The sequence below is a fragment of the Mytilus californianus genome, unplaced genomic scaffold, assembly GCF_021869535.1.
Source record: "Mytilus californianus isolate M0D057914Y unplaced genomic scaffold, xbMytCali1.0.p SCAF_10, whole genome shotgun sequence".
NCBI lineage: Eukaryota > Metazoa > Mollusca > Bivalvia > Mytilida > Mytilidae > Mytilus > Mytilus californianus.
This window is the reverse complement of record NW_026262582.1, coordinates 60,092,818-60,118,585: the sequence shown is the minus strand read 5'-3', so window position 1 is coordinate 60,118,585 and position 25,768 is coordinate 60,092,818. Positions and strand designations below refer to the sequence as shown.

Genomic DNA, 25,768 nt, shown 5'->3' with positions numbered 1-25,768 from the left:
AATTTTTTATCAAAAATAAATATTTGTGATAACTTCTTCCTGAAAAGAAAAAATGTTTAGATCTATATAATGCATGTCTGTTTGAGAACCATTTCATAAGACCGATGATTTCTATAGAAATCATTGATGGGACCCATTATAAATACATTTTTTTTTATTATTCCTGGAGTAGATAATAATTTTCTTTTAATCTTTGGGAATTATTCAATTTGTTTTTATGTTAAAATAATTAACTTCATAATTTTGATGAAGAAAATCCATTTCAATTCATTTTTTTCTTATCAAAATGATGATTTTCATTTTCATCTATCAACAAACTTTTTAAATTGTAGTGGCATGGTCGGTCAACTGATAAGTTGTATGGCTGATTACAGATAAAGCAATAACTTCTATTTGACAGTTTCGTGTACTCTGGGGTGTGGAATACCTTAATTTTATGGGGAACATCCTGTCCATGTGTAATACTTAATATATTCCAACAGATGACATTACACAAATTTTTCTTCTGTTAAATGAATGATTTGTATATCATCATAATTTGCTATTTATATAAACCACATTTTGGTATAATAATTATTTACCATATCAACATTGAATATTATGAATGTAGAATGAAATATGTCTACAGTATGATTGGTTTGAATCATTTAATTTATAAGATTTAGGAATCAAAATTTGTAATTATTTAAAAACCCACATTGAAATTGTTTTATATCAACACACCCACATTTGAATTATTTTATACTTTAGATTTCATAGCCATATTTGCATTTTTAAAAATATTTATATACCCAAATTTTCAATTATTTTACATGCCCAACTTTTATTTTTGTTGTAAAGAAGTGTAACTTGAAACAACAGTATGTCATATAAAGAGAAATAAAGATTAAAGTTATATCATGAATATTGGTCATGATTTGTAAAACTCAGAACTGTCAAGTAAATTTAAGACACGATTCAAAATGTTCAGAATATGTCAAGCCATACTGAGAAAAAATAAGAATGTCGAGAATATGTCGAGAAATTTCAAGACAGTATTCAAATGTCAAGAATTTGTCAAGAAATTTTAAGACCATATTCAGAATGTCGAGAATATGTCGAGTAAATTTCATACAAATTACATATAAATGAGAATTTGTCAAGAAAAATTAAGACACAAGTCATACTTTTGGAGAATGTCGAGTAAAAGTTCATGCAAATTAAGACAAAAACTGGTCTTTTCAGACTTTTAGACTTTTGTAGTGTTTGTGCTCAGTTGTATAATAATACTAGTTTTGCAAGTTTTAACATGTTTTCTGGTATTTTTTTTTACACATGTTTATTTATTACGTAAATTTTGTTTTGCATTTTTCTATATGATGTTGTGTACTTCATTAACATTGCCTGTTTATATATTGTTTAATTTAATTTTATTAAACAGAATATAGCATGAAGGCTATTGTCGGAGATTATATTATGTTACAGAGATGTCACATGTAAAGTATTTATTAGAACTGTAAAGCAACACATGTCAAAACATTACAAGTATTTTGATATCTATCATTCATTTACTGACATGCAGCTTAAATTAAATTTAGTAATACAAAAATAAGGAGATGTGGTATGATTTCCAATGAGACAACTATCCACTAAAGTTTAAATGAAGTGGTAGTAAGTCGGCTGCTTTGGAAGAAAAGCATGGTTCCCTTTGATATTCGAATTTGGTAAATTATGTAAGGAGCCTATTACTTAGTGGTTGTCGTTCTTTGTTTTCTATAATATATATTGTTCGGTGATTGTTTTGTAATAAAACAGGCTGTTGGATTTTCGTTATCCTCTACGCGTCGCTCCACGGTGATGGTAATGGATTTTGTCCGTTCGTCCGTCCGTTAGAAACCCATCAATTATCAGAGAAAGTTTGAATCAAAGCATTTGTAGTTGGTAGGGTAGGATTATGTGTCATCATATTCTGTTGTGCGTGTTATATCGTCAGTTTTATTTGACAATGTTACAGGAATATTGGACTTTGACAATGTTTCAGTCCTGCAACAGTAACACCTTGTGAATGAAACTCCTCTGAGTTCGTTTAACAGAATGCTCTTTTATCTTACCTCCTATACATTTCTAGGAATATGATTGGTTAAAAGCAACCGCGTGGTGACAGTGTATATTTCATATGGAGTAAGTAGGCGTGGTTTATTTCAATACACGGTTGGTAGTGGTGTTACGTCCCTTTGTAAAAACAACACGGTGTTGGAGAAAAATCTGAAAGGTTTCAACAGACGAAGAAATTGATGATGAACGATTGAAATAAATGCAGAAAACACAAGAGCTTGTGAATGCAACACCTCATAAACCATTTGACAGAAAGCTCATTTACTCAATGCTATTGTTTGTCACCGTGTGTAGTTTATATTGTACCACCAATTTGATTTTATCACTTTTACAGGAGTTATTGGACGTTTACCATATTTTGATTATTCATGTAGTACCACAATGACACATTGACACACACAATTTAGTTCACCATTTATACAGCGCAGGGACGGACATTTTGCTACGGCGCAGCAATTTGGTTTCAATAGTTTCACTTTTTTTTTCATATTGAGGCATTTTATAGTTGACTGTACGGAATAGGTTTGCTCATTTTTGACGACCAAACGGTGAGCTTTTAGATGCTTTTAGATGCTTTTATCCAGTTCCTGTGGTCTTTGGTGGATAGTTTATGCGATATTGGAATTTTTTTTCATGAAAAAATATAGCATATCCTTCATGCCCATTTCTTTGACAAAGGCCTTTATTTGGTCTTATCTTTCCATTCTGACATCTGAACTTTCCGTTTATGTATGTTTTAAAATTGATGCAACTACAAAATGAACAACAATTACTTGTGGGCAATGGCGTCACAATAAAGACAGTTCTGATGTCACGAAAATTACCTTTCTACACGTTTTTGTGAAAAAAAAGTTATCGGTCAATTTTCAGAAAGTTTTTGGACCCGCAAATAAAAAGTTCTGTTCAATATTATTAACATAACAGGAGACATGCACATAAACAAACATTGTGGTAAATTGTTTAATAATTGGTTCTTGCACGAGCTCTTCATTTGCATGTATTTTATTGAACCTTAACGGTTCTAATTATTGGTGTAGACAATTGAAGTGTATATCAGAAATCCACCTTTACGAGATACAAATGTAACCGCAATTTTAAATAGTACATTTACACATATATTTCTTTGTAAAATTGTTATGATTGTGATTAGAACTCAATACTTTACCTTAAACTGGTCAGTTGTGTAACAGTAAAACATCAGAACAAACTGCAAAAAGCAGTGGGTAGATATCAGTTTGTATAAAATTGAGAATGGAAATGGGGAATGTGTCAAAGAGATAACAACCCGACCATAGAACAGACAACAGCAGAAGGTCACCAACAGGTCTTCAATGTAGCGAGAAATTCCCGCACCCGGAGGCGTCGTCAGCTGGCCCCTAAACAAATATATATACTAGTTCAGTGATAATGAACGCCATACTAAACTCCAAATTGTACACAAGAAACTAAAATTAAAAATAATACAAGACTAACAAAGGCTAGAGGCTCCTGACTTGGGACAGGCACAAAAATGCGGCGGGGTTAAACATGTTTATGAGATCTCAACCCTCCCCCTATACCTCTAGCCAATGTAGAAAAGTAAACGCATAACAATACGCACATTAAAATTCAGTTCAAGAGAAGTCCGAGTCTGACTGTATGACTGTAATGTTGTCAGCATTTATATTTTTGATGAAGGCGTGTTACTTAACTGCTCTCAGTTTGGTACTTTTCCTTAAATGCTATCTTATAGTTAAAGTCTTACAATGGTCCATGTGTTGTATAAATAATTACAAATCCGTCGTTGGTTCATGTCTGTCATCTTTGTTTTTCATAAATTTGTTTTGGTATAAATTAGGCTGTTAGTTTTCTCAATTGAATTGTTTCATATTTTTCATGCCGGGGCCTTTTATAGCCGACTATACGGTATGGGGTTTTTTAATAGTTGAAGGCTCTATGGTTGCCTATAATTGCTTACATCTACTTCATTTAAACTTGGGTGGATAGTGGTCTTATTGGAAATCATACCACATCTCCTTATTTTTATACAAAAACAGATGTTCGGTTTAAATAGTTTAATATGCAAAACTTGAATTTTTGCTAATCTAGACTATGCTGTAAACATAAATAATAGATTGATTGATGTTTTGGTAAATATTTCTTCCTTATTCTGGACGATCAACACAGTACTCATCTACTCGCGAATAATTTTAGCCGTCATTGATCAGTGGAATATAACTGAAAAACTTTTCAGGCTAAATTACTGAATGCGTTGCCAAAAGCAAATCTGTAATGTTACAGTTAATAATTAGTAATGGTGGTTCTAAACACTCTGTAAATGAAACAAACCAGTTCATCTTTCTTCCAAATATGCGTCATTGTAAGGTTATAATATTTTAAATCTGTTATTAAATAAAGGCAACAGTAGTATACCGCTGTTCGAAACTCATAAATCGATAGAGAAAAAAACAAATCCGGGTTACAAACTAAAACTGAGGGAAACGCATCAAATATAAGAGGAGAACAACGACACAACAAAAACACAACATTAAAATGTAACACACACAGAAACGAACTATATTATATTTATTTATTAAAGCACAAATTACACCCACAAGAGGGCCAAAGGCATGACAATTACATGTAATAACAACAATAAAATGATGACATTAAATGTACATAAAAAATAAAAATAAACCAAAACATTAAACACAACAAATGACCTCAAGTGCCCCCTGTCCTCAGTTCCATAGACTGTTTAATAAAGGAGCCTAAAGATTTCACTTGCTGACTAGTGGTTGGATTTAGTATATATTTCATTTTATTATCAGAAAAATCTTTGTATTGAGTTTTTAAATCATTAAAAAAGACATGTCTTAAATCATCATTTATTTTACATATTAAAAAGAAATGTGATTCATCATCCAGAACTTTGCACTTATTACAAAGTCCTTGAGGGCGTGGAATATTTTTATATCTTCCAGTTTCAATAGTGAGGGAATGATCACTTATTCTAAATTTGCATATAAGTTTTCTTGTATCAAGATTAGGGTATGTCAAATAAAATTCTTGTTTATATTCAGCTTTTATATGCTTAAACAGAAGAAGTTTGCTATTTTGGTCGAGAGATGATATTTTATTGTCATATATTTCTTTATATCTTTGCTGAAATTCATTTTTATAGAATTTTTTACTGAAATTCGTACAGTCTCCGTTTTTGTTTTTAGTTACATCTTTGGGTTTACTAATATTATTATCGGACCTAATATGATTTACATATGAGTACCATGAGTATACACCTTGATCATGAAGTGATTTAGAAAGAGAGTAACACTCTTTAAGTAAATCAGATGAGTTTTCACTCAAAAGTCGGTCTTCATATAAAAGTGACTGTGTGGCAATGAAACAAAAAAGGGGAAATCTTCCTAATTCAGATCTAGAGGCAATATTACTAGCACATTTCTTAACTCCAAGTGTAAATTTGCAAAACTTATTGTGAATTTTTCCTGGAGGACTCTTATCTATAAAACTGAGTTTATCCAAAGGAGAATTATTTTTTCTGGCCTTAGCAATTGCATTATAGTATGGTTTGTACACATCCATATACCAAATTTCACAATTATATGTAAGAATAGGACGAACCAAAGAATCAAATAAATGAACAGATAAATTTGAAGGTAATTCGTTCAGACCGCTTGTATAGCTTTTGATAGAGTACATAACTTTTAGGGCCTTTTTTGAAAGTGCTTCAGCAGATGACAATAAGTTTCCATTTTGTGAGAGCAAGTTGCCTAAGAACCTAAATTCATTTACTGATTCTAAAACAGTGTGCTTGTAACTAAATTTTGTGTTTTGCGTCTTTTTATGACTATGACCAATAACCATAGTTTTAGTCTTTTTACAATTAACAGTGAGTTGCCATTTATCACAGTAAGAAGAAAATGTATCTAAGCTTTCCTGAAGACCTTCTTTTGATTCTGACATTATTAATAAATCATCTGCAAACATTAAACTTCCAATAACAGAATTTTCGAGAGTTAGCGGTTGACACTCATTTCCTGAGAATAAATTTGGAACATCATTTATATATATGTTAAAAAGGGTAGGGCTTAAAGAATCCCCTTACCTAACTCCTCGGTTTATATCAAAGTAGTCAGTAAAACAATTGTTAATTTTCAGTGCTGACATTGTCTTAGAATACATACATTTAATCATATTTATCATCTTATGGCCAACTCCTAAAGACAAAAGTTTAAAAAATAAAGCTTTACGCCACACAGAATCAAAAGCTTTCCGCATGTCAATGAAGCATGCATAAATTTTTCTCTTACCAAGATGTATGTATTTATTTATTAAAGTTTTTAGTACAAACAAGCTGTCAGTTGTCCTCATTTTAGGTCGAAAACCAAATTGAAATTTACTGAATTTGTCTTCCATATAAATCATTACCCTTTCATTTAAAACCGCACTAAATATTTTTGCTACACCATTTAAGAGTGAAATACCCCTATAATTATTTGGGTCAAGTGGATCACCACCCTTAAATAAAGGGACTATATATGAGTTAAGCCAAGTTTCTGGATAAAATCCTGATGAAAATATTAAATTAAAAAGTATAGTTACAGACTTACCAATAACAGGACAACTTGTTTTTATTATTTCATTTAATATGAGATCAGGACCACATGATTTACCAACTTTAAGAGACTTAATTACTCGTTTAACCTCTGTTATTGTTATAGGTTTATCAGTAATATTATTATCTTTGTAATTATTTAAATCTGATAGAAAGTTTTCGATCTCTTCTATATGAGTTTTATTTTCAGGTTCTACCCAGTCACCCTGAGATTGGAAGTGTTTCATTAAATTTTTGGGTTGAAAGTTATCGTTGCTAGGTGTATTGATGTTTTATGGGTATAACTATTAGCTTCTTTCAACAATTTCCAAAATTCTTGTGGATTTTCAGTTTTAGCATCTAATAATTTTTTTATAAAATTTTGTCTGAACTGGTTTTTTTTTTCTTTTAGCACACTTCTTCAAATCTTTAGCTGTTATAAAATAATTTTTTCTTAATGTTTTATCAAATGGCTTAGATTTTAATTGTTTCCCAAGAAAATTTATTTTTGATTTTAAGTTTCTAATTTCACTGTCAGACCAAGGTTTTATAATTTTCTTTTTTTTCTTATAATGAATTGGACTTTTTTTTAAGCAGACATTTTTCGATATGTTATCAAATATGATTCTAAGGTTTTCAGATGCTGAATTTATACCCGACTCACTGATTTCAAATTTTTTATGCTCGAAGTCTACAATCATATTTATTACTTCCTTAGAGGACAATGTTTATAACAATGGCCATTTTCCTGACTTGGTACAGGACATTTTAAGAACAAAATGGTGGGTTGAACCTGGTTTTGTGGCATGCCAAACCTCCCATTTTTATGGCAACGTCAAACACAACACCAAAACGACAACATCACATGACTTTTGTACAAATTTGAAGTCTGAATGACTCATTGATCCTATGTACTTTTTTGGTAAAAATATTAAAAAATTGAAAGAACTTATAGTTTCTAGAATTTTGATTTATTTCTTATTTGTTGAAATAAGCATTGTCACGGTTGAGATCTCACAAAACAAGTTTAACCCCGCCTCATGTTTGCGCCTGTTCCAAGTCAGGAGCCTCTGGACTTTGTTAGTCTTGTACGTTTTTTTTTTTTTAATTTTAGTTCCTTTACATGTATATGTTTCAGAGTTTAGTGTGACGTCCATTTTCACTGAACTAGTACACATTTTTGTTTAGAGGCCAGCTGAAGCCCGCCTCCGGGTGCGGGATTTTCTCGCTGTGTTGAAGACCCATTGGTGGCCTTGGGCTGTTTTCTGCTCTTTGGTAGGGTTGTTGTCTCTTTGACACATTCCTCATTTCCATTCTCAATTTGATGACATATTTGTCACTAGACGTTTTTTTGCGCATGTGTGTACAATATCCATTCTAAAGATATTTAAATATCAGATGTCAGTATTTATTAACTGCCTTGCATATGCAGAGAGAGTCAACACGTATCTGGTGATTGGAGGCTCTCCAATGACTTTCTTTTTAATGGAAGATACACACAGATCGATATCAGTTAATATGAGGTATCTTTTTTGAGGAGCTTTTAAATTAATCGGTTCCACTTCATCCACCATTTTCTACACAAGGAAATGCCTGTACCAAGTCTTGATTATGACAGGTGTTTTCCAATCCTTTGATGTGTTTGAGCTTTTATTTGCAATTTGATAAGGGACTTCGCGTTTTGAATTTTCCTTGGAGTTTGGTATTTTTGTTATCTTACCTAAATAAAAGAGAATACAAAAGGTCAACAAAAGAGGGTATAAAATGTCAATTACACCTTTTAGATCCCTAAACTGTATTACCCCTTTTCATGATGGCTTTCCAAATACCTGATTTAATGCAGGTAAAATGCAACATGAATCTTTACAGAAGAAAACTATGAAATACTAATATCCAAAAAACAAAGAATACATCTTCTTGTATATAAGTAAAACTTGTGAAATCGGGTTTTCAAAGAAGAAGAAGAACAACAATAACAACAACTACAAAAGCAACAACAACAAAACAACAATTTTGTTTTCAATTTTGAAGATCATTAGGATAGAAGTTAATGAATGATGTGGATAAATTTCTAAACGTTGAATAATGAATAATGAACTCTTTCATTATTCATTATTGAATTTTGAATTTTGAAAAAATGAATAATGGATGCAATTCAGCGCTGTCTATTTAGAACATAGATCTTAACAAATACAAGAGAATGTGTACGCATTCCGATTAGTTAACAGAACAAAATCATGTTTAAATGAAATGATAAACAATTTCTAAACCAAATTGATCTTTATTCATTTCACTCATGTTCGATGACATGTATAACAAATTAATCTCATGCTACATCAAACATGTCAAACATGTCTTCAATCTTGCGGTCTGTTTAAGGGTTTCTTCATTTCTTCATTCATGAATTCTTACTACAATTTGTCTTTATTTATTTTTCCCATTTTTCTTTATTTATTTTTTTTTTTTTTGGCTTATATTTCTCTATTATTTATTGTTTGCCTTTTATTAAGCACTTTTTGCTAATTAGCCTCTATTTTGCAAACCCTATCCAGACACTCTATCTTACTGTGTTCCGTTGTCGTCGGACTGATGAGCCATTGGACTTGAGGGTTTGTGGTCACTAGTGACACAAATTATCCATTTCACTTTGGTGTCTGTAGCAACTTCGAAGGGATGATTTGAACTTTACCACTAGGAATCTACAGTGTTGATGTTCTTATGAATGTGCTTTTGCGCGGGTGGTAATGTGGTACCTCACATGACGATAACAAATTTTAACGAACAACATGTTCTACGTTTTACGCTATCGGAAGTTCGGAAATACAATGTCTGTCGGTCTGTGAGTCAATCGAGTTTATATATCAATAAACTCTTTTAAAAAAGAGGGACGAAAGATACCAGAGGAACAGTCAAACTCATTGATCGAAAACAAACTGACAACGCCATGGCCAAAAATAAAAAGACAAACCGACAAATAATAGTACAGATGACACAACATTTTAACATATCTTGTATTACTATAGTTAAAGTTGCAAGAAAGACAAAATGATATTACGATAAGAATATGTAATATACTTGTTGATGATACAATAAATAAAAAAAATCAAGGAAATAAACAATCGCAAGTCACCATGCGGCCTACAACTATGAGAAAATCACTAACATGTGGCGTGTAATGACTCGGTATATGATAGTAGACTGCAATCGACATCCGTAGAATTGCAGTCTCCTGCATTATAATACACAAAGAAGAATGCCACGAGTTTCGTATAGTAACACATCTTCTTACTATGATATTTGCGTATAAAAGGCTTGCAAATATTAAAAAAAAAGAAACATCTCAAAATTGAAATGTCCAAATTATAATACTTGATTACCCTATGTCAACACAAAAACGTTCAACAACTTATTGTTGTGTTTACGTGAAGTTTACCAGAAATATGTGTCTTTAGGGGACGATTATTTGATTTTGGGGGGTTGGGGGCGGGGGGACACGAATTCAGATAAACATAATCATTCAAATTAACATTAATCTTTGATATCTGAAAACATTTTTAAGACAACATTTATGTTTACTGAATGTCAAGTATGGAACAGTTCACCAAGTGAGATAAGATGTTTAAAAACCACTGTCAAAGGTTAGTGGTGAGTTGATCGTTTATTTTGTTTTTATAAACCCGCTACAGTCTTAGTGTGCCTGTCCAAATTCAGGAGCCTGTAGTTCAGTGTTTGTCGTTGGTTCATGTCTGCCATATTTGTTTTTCGTGAATTGATTTGTTAAAAATTAGGCCGTTTTATTTTCTCGTTTGAATTGTTTCCCGTTTATCTTGTCGAGGTCTTCTATAGCCGATTATACGGTATGGGGTTTTCTCTTTTTTGAAGGCTGTACGGTGGTCTGTAATTAATTATATCCACTACATTTGAACTTTGGTGGAAAAGTTTGCTATCATACCAAATCTCTTTATATGACTATCGTTCACCATATGAGTATGCATTAAACTAAATATTTTATATTTTTTGCCAAGTGTTTGAATTTTGTGGGGTAGGAAAGATTTATTTCATTACATCTTTCCTGGTGGCTTAGTTGACCCCTTCCTAGGCCATACTGTTGTATTCTGTATTAATGTATTATCGTTTTTTATTCATTATTATCTTGTTGTACAAATGTATATGTACAATGTATAAATTGTTTTAATTTTTATATGAGAAAATTTTTTACCCTGAATAAGTAAAAATATCGCAATTCTCCATCTTTTTTCTTTTTTCTTTTATGCTTCGCCCAATATGTCTTGACTTATCATAAAAATGAGGTTATCAAAATGTGTCGTCATGTAACATTAACATTGAATTGTTTATATACGTAGTCGTATATCATTACCCATTTCTGGGAGTATTGCCTGCCATTGTTTTTCCGCCTTGGTAATATTTTGCCAACCCTGTGTCCTCTAGGTGTATTTTTGTTAATTTTGGATTTTTTGGTGACGTACACCCATATCTACTTTTTTAGTATTAAAATGGATTTTGAAGGTATATTGATGATAGAAAAAAGTTACTTTTAGCCTTAGATACATGATTTTTTCATTAGTTGTTATTGGCTTTGAACTAGCCGTCAGTAACTGCGAGTACTCTCAGATCTGCACTTAGTTTATTTTTTGTTGTTATGGATGAGGGATATATATACCCTGCCACGTCCTGTCTGTGTTTTTGTTTGATATTTTTCTTTTTATCGATCTGATGAGTTAAGCCTTATTCATCTGATATTTATAGTTTGTTCTTTTGTTGTACTATTACACCACTGTCCCTGGTTAGGGAAGGCTTGAGTGCTCACAAACATGTTTAACCCCGCCACATTCTTTATGTGCCTGCCCCAAGTCAGGAGCCTGTAGTTCAGTGGTTGTCGTTGTCATATTTGTTTTTTCGTAAATTGTTTTGTTATAAATTAGGCCGTTAGTTTTCTCAATTGAATTGTTTTATATTTTTCATATCGGGGCCTTTTATAGCCTACTATACGGTATGCCGGTTTTTTCTCATTGTTGAAGGCCGTACCATTGCCTATAGTTGCTTACATACATTTCATTTGAACTTTGGTATGTATGTGTCTCATTGGCAATTATACCACATCTCCTATTTTTTATATTACTGTAGGAAAACTATGCCATACATCGGAAAAGATGAAATAAAGGATTTTATTATTTTTTTGTTAAACTTGCAGTACATTTTCGAGAGTAAATAAGTCGTTAAAAGGCAAAATATCTGACTAAAATTTCCCATGTTACCTACGCTAGTAAATTTCTAGATTGATTTATCATCTTTATATATATACATGTACATGAACTATTTGCTCCTGGACGTTATGCAACCACGAATCGATCAATTATTCATATTTTGTTTTGTTATGTGTCCGCAATTTACAAATATAGTCTCATCTCAAAAGTACAACATTCCGTAAATACGATCATATATCTTCCATTTTATACAGATCAGACAAATAAGATTAACAGTAAATGAAAAAGATAAAAAGATAGAAAATAAAAACTATCAGTTACTATTTCGATAACATATCAGTTTTCAAAACTACGGAGATCAATCAGAGTCTTCAAACTCAACATTATCAGGCAATAGCCATTCAGGGGTAGTCATGGCCTCTAAAATGGGCCATAGCACTTATGCCCTAAACCCGTATGAGTTTGTCAGAATAGGGTGAGAGGGTACCCGGTATGTCGCATATAGTCCAAATTTACTTCTGCCGGCTGGCCAAACTAAGAGATTCTCCATGAGGACATGCAATTATACAAGAAGTAGGCATTGCACGGGTCTAGGGCATAAGTGCTACAGACCATTTTAAAGGCAATGCCTACATATGTACCTCTACCTCTGGTATCATTGCCACGTGGATAATCTCTTAGTTTGACCAGCCGGCAATAGTTAATTTTGACTTTGTGATATACCAGGGTACTCCCCCTACCCTTTGCTGACAAACTCGTACAGGTCTAGGGCATAAGTGCTATGGGTCATTTTAGACGTCATGCCTACCTCTACCTCTGGTATCATTGCCCACGTGGAGAATCTCTTAGTTTGACCAGCCGGCAATAGTTAATTTTGACTGTGTGATATACCAGGGTATTCCCCCTACCCTTTGCTGACAAACTCGTACAGGTCTAGGGCATAAGTGATATGGGCCATTTTAGACGTCATGTCTACCTCTACCTCTTGTATAATGGCCCAGGTGGAGAATCTCCTAGTTTGGCCAGCCGGCAATACTTAATTTTAGACTATGTGATATACTGAGGTACCCCCCCCCCCCCCCCCCCAATTCTATGCTGACAAACTCGTACGGGTCTAGGGCATAAGTGCTATAGGCCAATTTAGAGGCCTTGCCTACCTCTACCTCTTGTATCATTGCCCACGTGAAGAATCTATTAGTTTGGCCAGCCGGCAATAGTCAAGTATGACTATGTGACATTCTGGGTATCCCCCCTTATGCTGACAAACTCGTACGGGTATAGGGCCTCTCAGATGCATGCCTACCTCTGAATGGAATGGCTTGATAATGCTGAGATTAAAGACTCTAGCCTATAGCACTTATGCCCTAGATCCGTAGTTTTGAAAAATGATATGTCATTGAAATAGTAACTAGTTTTTATTTTTCTGTTTATTTGTTTGATGTTTTTTTTTTCATTAACTGTAAATTTTCTTGTTTGTCTGATCTGTTTAAAATGGAAGATATATGATCGTATCTATGGCATGTAGTACTTTTGAGATGGGACAATATTTGCATATGACAATTAATTCCCTTTAATTCCTTTCAGTGTACGTGTAAATTATATTTGTTAAATCACTAAAGTCAAATATTTAACACTTCGAGAAGTCAAAGATGATCATTATTTATTAGACTCGTATTTATATGGATTGTTTGAGTGTATTTCCCATTTTGAAGAAGCATATATGCATATGTCATCGCTTTTGTTCAATTTCTTTATTTACAGTAATCGCTAAATTTCTCTATTTAAACATCTTTTTATTTATTGTAGTTTCAGTTTACATTATTTCACTAATCACAGAATTCAATGAATCGTTTCTTGGTTTTATGTGTATTGAGGTATTGACCTTTTTATTTACTTTCATTTTAAATGGTGTTAAAAGACGCCGACCTTGCAGAAGACACCTATTGATAAAAGATTTTATATTGCTATAAATAGCAGAGTCATATTGGATATTTACAGTAAAAAGTTATTTTATTGTCACAATCTATTAATTACCCACACTACTTCATCGAACGCGGTCTCATCTCATGAATATTATTGACGGCTAGCCTCATGAATATTAACGCCGTCTAGCTTCACACTAGTTTTTCCACTAGTCTTATCCGGTCATACAGTCATTTCTTTTCTATTCGAGATATGTGTAAAAATAAGCTGAACAAATCATATTGCCCAGTATTGCCAAGCATTACCCATTTCTGGGAGTATTTCCTGTCCATTGTTATTCCGCCTTAGTAATATTTTGCCAATTAACCCTGTGCCCTCTAGTTGTATTTTTGTTAATTTTGTATTTTTTTATGACGTATACCCCATATCTACTTTTTTTGTGTATTAAAATGGATTGTGAAGGTATCTTTATGAGAGAAAAAAAGTGACTGAAGGAAAACTATGCCAATCACCGGAAAATATAAAATAAAGGTTTTTATTAATTTGTTAAAACTGCAGTACATTTTCGAGAGGAAATCAGTCGTTAATAGGCAAAATATCTGACTGCAATTCCCCTTGTTACCTACGTTAGTAAATTTCTAGATTGATCTTTCATTTTCGTCTATATCCATGAACTATTTACCCCTGGCCGTTATGCAATCAGAAATCAGTCAATTAATCATATTTTGTTTTGTTATATGCCCGCGATTTACACACGAAAATGTTTGATAATGAAACATGATGACTTTTCCTTGGACGAGTTACAAGTATTTTTTTATTATTGATTAATCTAATTACTTTCAAATCCTCTTATAAGGAGTTTAATCATATTTTTTCTAAAGAAATGAAAACAAATAAAGATAAAAAAAAATGTAAATGAATTCATTTATTAAAGATAAAATGGAAAGCGGTACAAGTGTTGTTTGTTAATGATGTTATTAAGGTAAGATAGATTATATTTATAAGTATTTGTTTAACGGTAATAGGGAAGTATACGTCATGCAAATATCAATTTTATTTATCTGTTTGTCAGTTATTAAACCGGACACTGTACCATTGTGTACGGGTATCTTTTTTTTTTATAATAGTTACTAATAAGTCAAAATGTCCATTGGACAGTTCAACAAATACATGTATTTTCATTTAAACATTAGGTATGCGTAAAATCTAAAAATATATTCACTACCGGATGATCATTAGTAAATATCTATTTAAAGAAAAAATATTCAATCGATTTTTAAAAGGCATAATATTTCATGAAACTTTGACGTAACTTAAAAACTAATTAATATAATGGCATGCTGTGGTAGCAGGTTTGTTCTTTTTCTTTTTCATTATCATTTTATTGTTTTTTTAATTATTGTTTCTTCGATCGTCTTCTTTTCTTTTTTAATTATTGTCGTTAGCAGTATATATACGTACCATTATAATCATCATTATTTTTTATTTTCATCATTATTATAGTAACTTCTTATACAATAAATTTATACACCAAAAATTAACCACTTTCCCTGCGGAAAACTGTGTGGAGGTAAATTAATTGTATGTGGAATGTGCACTTACTTCAAATTAACTCCCTTTTTCCCGCCGGAAACAGCAAATACATTACTGTTTGGGAAAAAACACGTAGTACTAATATCTCTTTTAAATTTTGCTTGCTTTTTCACGTCGAAAAAACAACGATCTGTCATCGGATGAAAATGGCGGCAGCAACGAGATGTGGTTGCAGTTCTGACTTAGACATAGAAAATATTCAACAACGTAAAGACTCTTAAAACATGCATTACATTTATTTCTCTGTAATAATAATACATGATGGCCTTGGTCAAAAGATAATACCAAAATTATTAAACCTCAAAAAGAGTTATTTTCCTTCTTTCTTGGAGACCTCGAATGAAAGACCTTTTATTGGTTTAATAATTTTGAATATAGCATTTTGATGCAGATTATAATTGTATATTATTAGTTTCTTCTTAATATTGTTTATTTTTCATCGTTCGAGTGGAATATCATTTGTGAGCACCTTTAACGAAAAAAAAAAATCAAACAAAAATGTAAGACAAATTAATAATGAACACGATATTTGATTCTAGACCTACGCTAACATTTTGATCTCTTTGCCCGAACATAAAACAAAACGTCAACAATGTCTTCGTTAAAACAGTTTTTTTTTTTTTTTTTTTTGTATGGGAAACACTTCACGGGTTAAAATTGTTTCCTTAATGAAAAAAATCTCCTAGTGATAATAAGTCTCTTTTTTTATTTTGATCAGGGACAAGCCGTGTTACAATACAACCGATTCGCTCACGAGAAGCAAACATAATGTGACGTCAAATCAGCTGAAAATAGTTCTGGTAGGACAAGGAGGTGTTGGCAAGTCTAGTATAACATTACAATATGTGAAAGGACAATTCAATGAATACATTGATATGACAATTGGAGGCACGTAAAATTGCAATTTCTCAGATGCATAATTCTTTTTGACACTGCCCTACCCCAAATGGGGATACATCTTTGCAAAATCACAAAGAAAGTATTTTGGAAAATAATGTTAAAGAAAATAATACTATAGCTACACGGTGCTTAATGATACCATTGAAAGTTCACCGTTTTGTAATTGCATCTTGACCTTTATTTTCTCAGTCAGGAGAGACTATCCGTTTGACAAAAATGGAAGAACAAAAAAAAATGATTACGAAAAATGAAGCAAACAATTCAGTTGCAATGTGCTAACACATGCATATGTAAAATGTTTCTTTGATATAATGAACTTTACATTGTACATATTGTATATTCTAAAACAAACTTAGGACTAAATTACGAACGATTTAAATCAAACACCTTTTTCAGAAAATTTTCATTGTATGAGAGATAATATCTATATACTGTTCAAGCAAGGCCTCTTCCTTAAAAAAAGATGTTCAAAATAATGTGAAGTGTCCCAATAATCCGACGATATTTATCATTGTTCTATAATCGCATATATACATTTGTATCAACTTTAAGAAGGATAACATCCAAATCGATGACGGTTACGTTTTCTCGGTATCTGTCCAAATTAGAATGCCAAATTTCCTCGTTGATAATTAATATAGAAATTATTAAATAATTGCTAAGGTTCCAACTCTCTCAGACACAGTTGATCTTACATCAAGCCGGTTATACTTGTCATTTCCAAATGGTCATATGATATACATGTAGACCCTGTCTTACAAATGTTTTGGACTGATCGTTCCTGATGAAGGTAAATCCAGAAAAACGGTTTAGAGGCACGAACTTACTTAGTAATTTAGTGTTGTTTTCATTTGTATAAACATAAGGAGATCTGGTATGATTGCCAATGAGACAACTGTCCACCAAAGTTCAAATGAAGTGAATGTAAGCAATTATAGGCAATCATACAGCCTTCAACAATGATCAAAACCAATACCTTATTGTCGGCTAGAAAAGGCCCCGACATGAAAAATATGAAACAATTCAATTGAGAAAACTAACGGCCTAAATTAATGTTTACAATACAAGTTACGAAAAAGAAATATAACAGACGTGCACCAATAACCACTAGAATACAGGCTTCTGAATTGGGACAGGCACATACAGAATGTGGTGGGGTTAAACATGTTTGAAGGCGTCAACCCTCCCCCTGTAACCTTGGACAGTGGTGCAACGGCACAATACAAGAACAAATTATGCAAACAATATGACACGTTCGCATGCAGGGACGAAGGCGTGCTAAAATATGTTGTTGAATTCATTGTTCAATTCAAGTCACCGTATGTGCTTAGCAATGGCGAGACGAGTGAATGGCGAAGTTACATGGGAATGTTCCAAACTACTACATGCATTGCCTCATTCATACCAAGAACTACTATATATATATACAAAATAGACAATTGTAATATCATTGTTATGATGACATAAATTAAAAAGTATCATCGGCACTTATCTCCTTCTAGAGTGACAATTAGATACAAGTGCTGACTATCATCAAATGTGTACTCACTTGAAGGAATCCCGAATTGCAGGGTAAACCATTGTTTACTTAAATTCATTTTTGCAAAACGAACAAATTTTACGGGTTTAGTGTTGACGTTGATGATAAGATCATTTGTAAAACATTACATATGGATAAAACGTGTAGTACTTTTTTGAAATCTTCCTTTTAAACAATGAAATAGTTTAAATAAATGTTTTGTCCGTCTTTCATTAAAGCGGCGTATTTCTACAAAACGTTATTGGTAAATGGTAAAAGCATCAAGCTAGATATATGGGACACAGCAGGTCAGGATAGATTCCGGTGTGTAGCAGCAATGTTCTACCGAGGCGCAGCAGGAGCAATCGTAGTGTATGACATCACAGATAGAGTAAGATATTTTACATTGCATTGACTACATTGTATTTGGGGGTTAACGCTTGCTGGACATGTTATGAAGAAAACAGTTGCAGGGTCTGTATACACATGTTAATAAGTATGAGGATATACAAGAATGTATACAATATGCTTTTTTTTCTATTTCGATGCCTGTCTGTATTTCATTTTAACTTCATGTAATGTCAAATTTATTGTTTACCACTTCTGGAGACACAGTTTTATCATTGTTATAGATTGGCAGTTAGGCAAGTACGTTTGTAACACAAGATATAAATGCAGTTATGTAAAATAAGTGTGTATCTAGATCTGCGACACCGTCAGATGCGCTAAATACAAGATGCTCGTCGATATGTTCTCGCCGTCTTTATAGAAACACTTGTTGTTTTTTTTTTCAATTCAAGAATCTATAATACTAATATAACGAAGTCCAATTTCTTAGCCGGCATGACGTAAAAACGACGAACCAAAGAATTCAACTTTATATAACTAATATAGGACAATGGACAAAGGAGGACATTTAACACGCTGTTTCGGTACAGATTTAATGTGGGCATTTTCCCAGTTTCCTAGCCTGGCCTTGACGGGTATAACTACCAGAAAGTTAACCTTCCCCAAAAACAATGCAATAAAACATATGAACATACTTTCGCCTTATTATTCGCTCATCCTCAAAATATAAAAATTGAAAAATATAGAAACTATTATAAACAAAATAAGGAATAACGTTGTAGTAAGAAAACCAGGACGGGATAAAAAGAAAAAAAAATGAAGGTAGAGAAAACTGTGCACCTTATAATCAACATGACTTTATCAGATGACAATACGCACACTAAAAATCCAGACTAAAAAATAGGCGTTGGTACTTTTAATTCAGTCACGAACCCGCGATGTCGCAGGTGTGTTCTAGTAACAACAAAAATCCTGCGACAATTTAATCTAGTTAAGACATCAAATTAAAAAATTCTTAACCATTAAAGTTTCCCATAAGAAATGAATGTGTGTATACTTTCGTGTAATATTGTCAGAGCTAGAGATATACTTGTTTTTTTCGGGCGATTTTGTGACCATGCAAGTTAATTGATTAACTGATGGTGTATTTTGCAAACGAATCAAATAGGACAATCTTGCAATACCGTAAACCAACTTATTTTCGCGGATACTTTATTTCGCGTTTCGCTCTTTCTAGCCTACTTCGCGGCGATTAAAGTTGGCGATTTTCAAATTTTCTTGATGTATTTGAATTAAGAAAGATTCAAGTTTTACATATTCGCGACGATTTATATTCGCGTTCTTTTTCTACTCGCGAAAGTCGCGAAAATAAATCGCTCGCGAAAATTAGTTGGTTTACAGTAGTTGAAATTTTTCATTACTTCAAATATACAAACTCATCAAATAAGCCATGAAAATAAAATAAGAACGCGTCTCTCGTACTCTTCAGTCAGTTAAGTGAAACATGCCTTTGTACTATAGTTAATCAAATAGTTATTTAACATTTTATTTTTAGCGAGATATTACCAGCACAAAATTGCGTATGTAAGTGCATGGGACCCAAAACGGTTATTCAATGACGCTAGAAATATCTGCATGCATGATATGCTTCGTCATGATCATAAAAGTTAAATTGTGTCTTTTCAATGTTGGTTGGGTAGCTGTTTCAGTGGCATTTGCCCCGACGGCTTGTTTTAATTTAAATTATCAACTTGATTACAGGAATCTTTCCTTGGGGCCCAAACTTGGATTAAACAAATTTTACAGAATTCCAACAATCCAGTAGAGATATGCCTTGTTGGTAATAAGTTAGATTTAGCAGACTCGAGAAGAGCAGTTTCCGTAGAGGTATGGACGATTTTAATATCACGATAAGTTTGTACCATAACTCAGTTATGTAGAATAAAATAATTTCAGCTAAATACACAGAGTTACAGTTTTATCGTTATAACCACCTAGTTACAAATCATTATAGTTGCACAAACATTGGTTAGTATTTCCGGTTGATATAAGGAAATTAAATCCGATAGCTTTTGTTCAGAAAGAATCCCTCTCTTAATATAAAAAAACCCTTGCACGATCTATTATAGGAGCGAGTGAGTTACCTCATTATCAAGAGACAACCTCCATCCCAGTCCACTAATGTTGCGGTACTTACTTATTGATTTATTAGTTAATTTGTAAAAAAAAAGAAGACGTAAAATACCAAGGGGACATTCTGACAATGCATTTGCAAAAAACAATGAACGAAGAAAAGACGAACAAGTCTACAAAACACTACACTAACATAGAAAACTAAAGGTCGAGTAACAAGAACCCCACAAAACACTACACTAACATAGAAAACTAAAGGTCGAGTAACAAGAACCCCACAAAAAACTACACTAACATAGAAAACTAAAGGTCGAGTAACAAGAACCCCACATAAAACTACACTAACATAGAAAACTAAAGGTCGAGTAACAAGAACCCCACAAAAAACTACACTAACATAGAAAACTAAAGGTCGAGTAACAAGAACCCCACATAAAACTACACTAACATAGAAAACTAAAGGTCGAGTAACAAGAACCCCACATAAAACTACACTAACATAGAAAACTAAAGGTCGAGTAACAAGAACCCCACAAAACACTACACTAACATAGAAAACTAAAGGTCGAGTAACAAGAACCCCACAAAACACTACACTAACATAGAAAACTAAAGGTCGAGTAACAAGAACCCCACAAAACACTACACTAACATAGAAAACTAAAGGTCGAGTAACACGAACCCCACAAAACACTAAACTAACATAGAAACTAAAGGTCGAGTAACAAGAACCCCACAAAAAACCGGGGATGAACTTATTATATATCATAAGGTTGCATATGTATTTGCCACTGGTCGATGGGTAAACAACAAGCAAGCAAGCAATCTAATTGAGTCGTTAAATATTTGTTATAGGAGGGTAAGTCCTTTGCTGAGAAGAATGGATACTTGTTTGTTGAGACTTCAGCAAAGACTGCAGAAAACATAGATGGCTTGTTCAAACAATTGGGTAATTTATTAACTCATAAACTACATGTATAATTACATAAACATCATACATTATATTGAAAAAGAATTGAAATATAAAAAAAAGGATAAGAAAAGAAATAAATACTTAACAAACATTTATAATGAAGTGATTGGTGTATTGACACAGTAATACAACATAATGTGTGCATGAATAAGAATGAGGGAATATTCCAAATTAGGATACAACAGGGACAACGATACGTGAAAGGAATTTATTTGATTGTTGTTTTCTCATCTTAGAAGTTACTAATTCGTCTGATATCAGATATGATATCATAACTAATAGAAAACCGTGATTCAAACCAGAATCTGAGTATGATGGAGTTGTCTATCTTTGTCCAAATAAATATCATCTATACTTACTAAATTATTACAGACATTTCTATTTTTTATAATTATGTTTGAATGTTTATACTCTCAATAGTAAACTATTGAACCATTTTTGTCTTAATACTTTATTTTCTAGTTTGTGTATTACGTTGTGAATAGTTGCATTTTAATTAGTCTGCCCTTTAATTTGCACCTTGATTAAGAAATACAGTTATATATATATATGGCCTTCCAAATACCGTTTCGATTCCTAACATCACTGAAGAGACATTAATTGTCAATCCGGATATGGTGTACTAATTTTTGCACCTTTTGTTTTCGGTATACCATCTTTTCCGCAAGTTTATTGTTTTCTGTTTGGTATTAAATTAATAGTTAAGATCCATTTTGTTACATCTGGTGATCCGTTTATTTGGCAATCGCCACTGGCAGTCAGCAGGGTTTAAGAACATCCGTTGTTCGACCTGCTAGTCAAATGCGTTTTGTTAAAATATACTTTTGAACGTTGTTTTCAATTTAGACTTGTTTATATATATATATGTATTTGAAACAATGATAGAAAAGACCTCATTCCTATGAAGACGACACATAGCCTCAAATTGAAAACGGTATTCGCGTCTCCGATGTTCATTGATTCATTGAATTTAAATATATTATTGTGTTTGTTATCTCGTTGTACATTATACAATTACAGCCCTCTGAGGAGGGGGATATCCAAAATTGTCAATGCTGCTAAGGGTTATTCTCCGGGGGCTTTAGCTTTCTCTCGACTCATAGGGCCGTAACTGTTTTATTATACCGAAATACTTATATTTTGCCTGTGGAAAAAACGGTACAAATTCTCTCGGGGTTACTTTCCGGCCGATTTGGACAAAAATATTCGAATTAATTCTCACCCGCGTGATCTTTTATTAGCCAATAGATTTATTGAATTATACTTTGAGGATACATTATACTGTAAGAAACATAACAATAACATTCTGTATGCTATTTTATCCAATGGATAATTTTTGAAACATGTATATGTACTGCATATGTATGTATCTCCTCGCATAGTTCCTAAACTTTGATTTAACCAATGATCTCACATTTCTTGAGGGTTAGCAATCACTGAGCCTACTCCACTAGTGACCCCTGTCGCGAAACTATATTCAAATAAGTAAAGTTATTGTTAATCTAACACAAAATGCTGAGAAGGAAATTAGAAAAATGCGCATTTTAATATATATTTTACAGTAAGTTTGTATAATAAGGGATTATGTACTATCCCTGAAAATTTCAAGGATTATGTGTAATCGCTGGTATGTTTAGGGATTCTATGATATGTCAGTATCCTCATTCCTCAAGAGTTTATAAGATATTCATAGTATTTAAAAGAAAACGTCCAGTGGCAAGTATAACAATTGATTTCAAGACGATATAAATGTTATCTTTTTGGGGGAACAGAATGAAGGTTGCCCGGTAAAAGAGGGGAATTTCAATAGCGATTTTTATCATTTTCATTACAATCAAGGATGTGAAAAATTAAGCCTAACAACAATGGCCTTCACAGACCGATTATATGTTGCGCAGGTCACCCAACATGCAAAGCGCGAGGCATGTTTAAACTTATTCCATAGTTAACGCTATGAATACGATTTTTCTCTCTAAAACAATAAGTAAATGTATATCCATGGACACTTGTAAATGTATATACCCTAAGCTACCCATTGAGTAAAAATAAATCAAAGAAATATGTGTCCAACAGTATAGAATATAAATGTCTCTATTTTTTGCGCTTTTTTCACATTTCTTGATCGGTGTGAGAAAAATAGTTCTCCTCACTAGTGAAATATCTGTTCTCGGCAAATTATTGGTCGAAATTTAATTATGACGTCAAATTTTCTTGGTTTCTTCTGAATTTCCTATTGTGTCATCATGAAAAAAGGCGACCATGCCTGATGACGTCACATATAAAGATCACAACTTTCTGCAAATCTTTGAAAAGGAAGGATAAAAATAATTAGAGAAACAGATTCCACCAATATAACTCGTGTATTACGATATTTCTCCACTCTCAACATTTAAATTTTGATTATTTAAAAAGCTCGGCAAGCCTCGCGCTTTAAATATTAAAATTTAACTGTCTCAAGTGGAGAAATATCGTAACACACTTGTTGCAGTGATGAAATCTATATGTAATATATAAAGTTAAATAAAGTTCATTGTTTTACTACTTTTAGTGCGGAAGATAGTAAATGCAGATGGAGACGTACCAGATTCACATGACAACGACAACAGTATCAAATTAACGTAATCTTTTCTCTGCATGGATGATGTCATCATCAACGAAGATATTAAAAGAGGAGATTATTTCTCGAAAACATACTTTGTGCCATAACATTGTTACAGTGGGTTTAAAAATGCAAATGAAAGTGTGTTTTCTTATCAAAATTAAATGTAACTTGTTTGTACAGCTTGGCTACTCGTGTTCAAGATTGGATTGAGCGAGTATGTATTATCTATGATTGATCATCAAATGTTTTACATAGTCCACCGAAAGATTGCGACAACAAAAACTCGACTATGTTAACTTTTGGAACAAGTGAATGATCAGTGTTTATTTTCAACTCGGTGTAGTTGTTTCATTACCTACCACATTTTATGAGCGAATTTACCCTAAACCGAATTAGATAGGTTTGTTATTTTGATATTGCACTGCAACACTTATATGCATGAGCGAAGCTTGAAGGTCTCCAATCTTAATGGTAATTTTTTGTTTTTTTAAATTTGATGGTTGCGAACTATATTCAGTTTATCTGCAACAAAATTATATTAATTTAATGCATATGTAAGATTTACGTTTCAGTTCATTTTGTTCACCAAGACAGCGAAATATTTGATTTTATTAAGAACTTATATACTGTCAGTAGAGTGAAGACGATTTTTTTCCTTGAAAGAGATTGCACAATGATTAATATAACAAGAACATTTTATTATTTTATCTTATTTAAAGAAAAATATCAAATGAAACTAAATTACGCGTCATGAAAACCCGCATAGGAACTCTTTAAAACGGTTCAGAATCTTCTTTCCTTAAAATGTGTATTCCTGCTTTGAACAAGTGGCTAGGCCTTACACCAAATACGATTGTTCTAAAATTTAATAGTATCCTTGTCTAAATACTTTTTTCTGTATAAAAATCGTTATTTCTAGGGCTAAACCAATTCGAGATTAATTTTTATTTTTTTTTATTTTCAAGCTTTTCTTGTCTCTGATTCTGACCTTTTGTTCAATTGTACATGATTATACTAAATTGCTTTTCCTATAAAAAAAAAATACCTGTATGTTAAACAAAGGAATTTAGAAACTGACATTTTTACATATTGTTTCGTTTTTCTGTGCTTTTTTTCTTTTGATTTTATGTTTTACCTATTGGCCAGTATTGTCCGTTCATTTACGGTCATGTCAACGATATAATAGGGCATTTCGAACGATAGAAATAACGATTTTTACCGGACTTGACTTTTTTATTCCCATACCGTACATATCATACCCGGAGTCATTTGTCTTTGTGCGTAGTTTTGGTAGTTTTGCAAGATTAAACATGTTTACTGGTATGTTTTTCGAAACGTTTTTATTTAATAAAAATATTATGTAAGTTTTCTTTTGCATTTTTGTTTTTTAAGTAATTTTATGTAGTTCATTTACATTACGTATGTATATATTTTTTAATATTCTTAAAACAGAACATAGCATGAAGACCATTGTCGGAGATTATATTCTGTTAAAGAGATGTCATGTGTTCAGTTTTAATTAGAATTGTAAAGCAATAAATATTAAAACATCACAAGTATTTTAATATTTGGTATTCATTTAACATACAGCTAAAATCAGATCGATAAGTCGGGTGCTTTTGGACGAAAAGCATGGTTATCTTTGAGATTTGAATTTGGTAAATTCTGTATGTGTTGTACTAAGTTAGTAGCCTGTTACTCATTGGTTGTTGTTTATTGTTGTCTGTTATATATGTTTTTCGATGATTGTTTTGAAATAGATCAGGTTGTTTTGTTGGTTTTTTTGTTGTTTTTTTTTTTTGTCCCCTGCACATCGCGCCACGGGGTATATGGTAAAGGATTCCGTCAGTCCGTTCGTCCGTCA

At 32.4% G+C, this 25,768-nt stretch overlaps 1 protein-coding gene across 2 annotated transcripts in view; it reads left to right on the top strand.

The window, feature by feature from the left end:
* Nucleotides 1–25,469, top strand: part of LOC127718309 (uncharacterized) — a 55,341-nt gene extending 29,872 nt beyond the window's left edge. The window contains exons 1-6 of one of the 2 annotated variants that reach the window (XM_052224306.1): nucleotides 15,111–15,188; nucleotides 16,148–16,317; nucleotides 18,088–18,239; nucleotides 19,958–20,083; nucleotides 21,185–21,278; nucleotides 23,851–25,469. In XM_052224306.1, coding sequence (XP_052080266.1) covers nucleotides 15,169–15,188; nucleotides 16,148–16,317; nucleotides 18,088–18,239; nucleotides 19,958–20,083; nucleotides 21,185–21,278; nucleotides 23,851–23,924 — 636 coding nt within the window. In that variant the 5' untranslated portion in view covers nucleotides 15,111–15,168 and the 3' untranslated portion in view covers nucleotides 23,925–25,469. Of the gene's footprint in view, nucleotides 1–15,110; nucleotides 15,189–16,147; nucleotides 16,318–18,087; nucleotides 18,240–19,957; nucleotides 20,084–21,184; nucleotides 21,279–23,850 lie in introns of those variants that run through there. The other variant, XM_052224307.1, reaches the window with a different exon arrangement.
* Nucleotides 25,470–25,768: the final 299 nt, after the last annotated feature.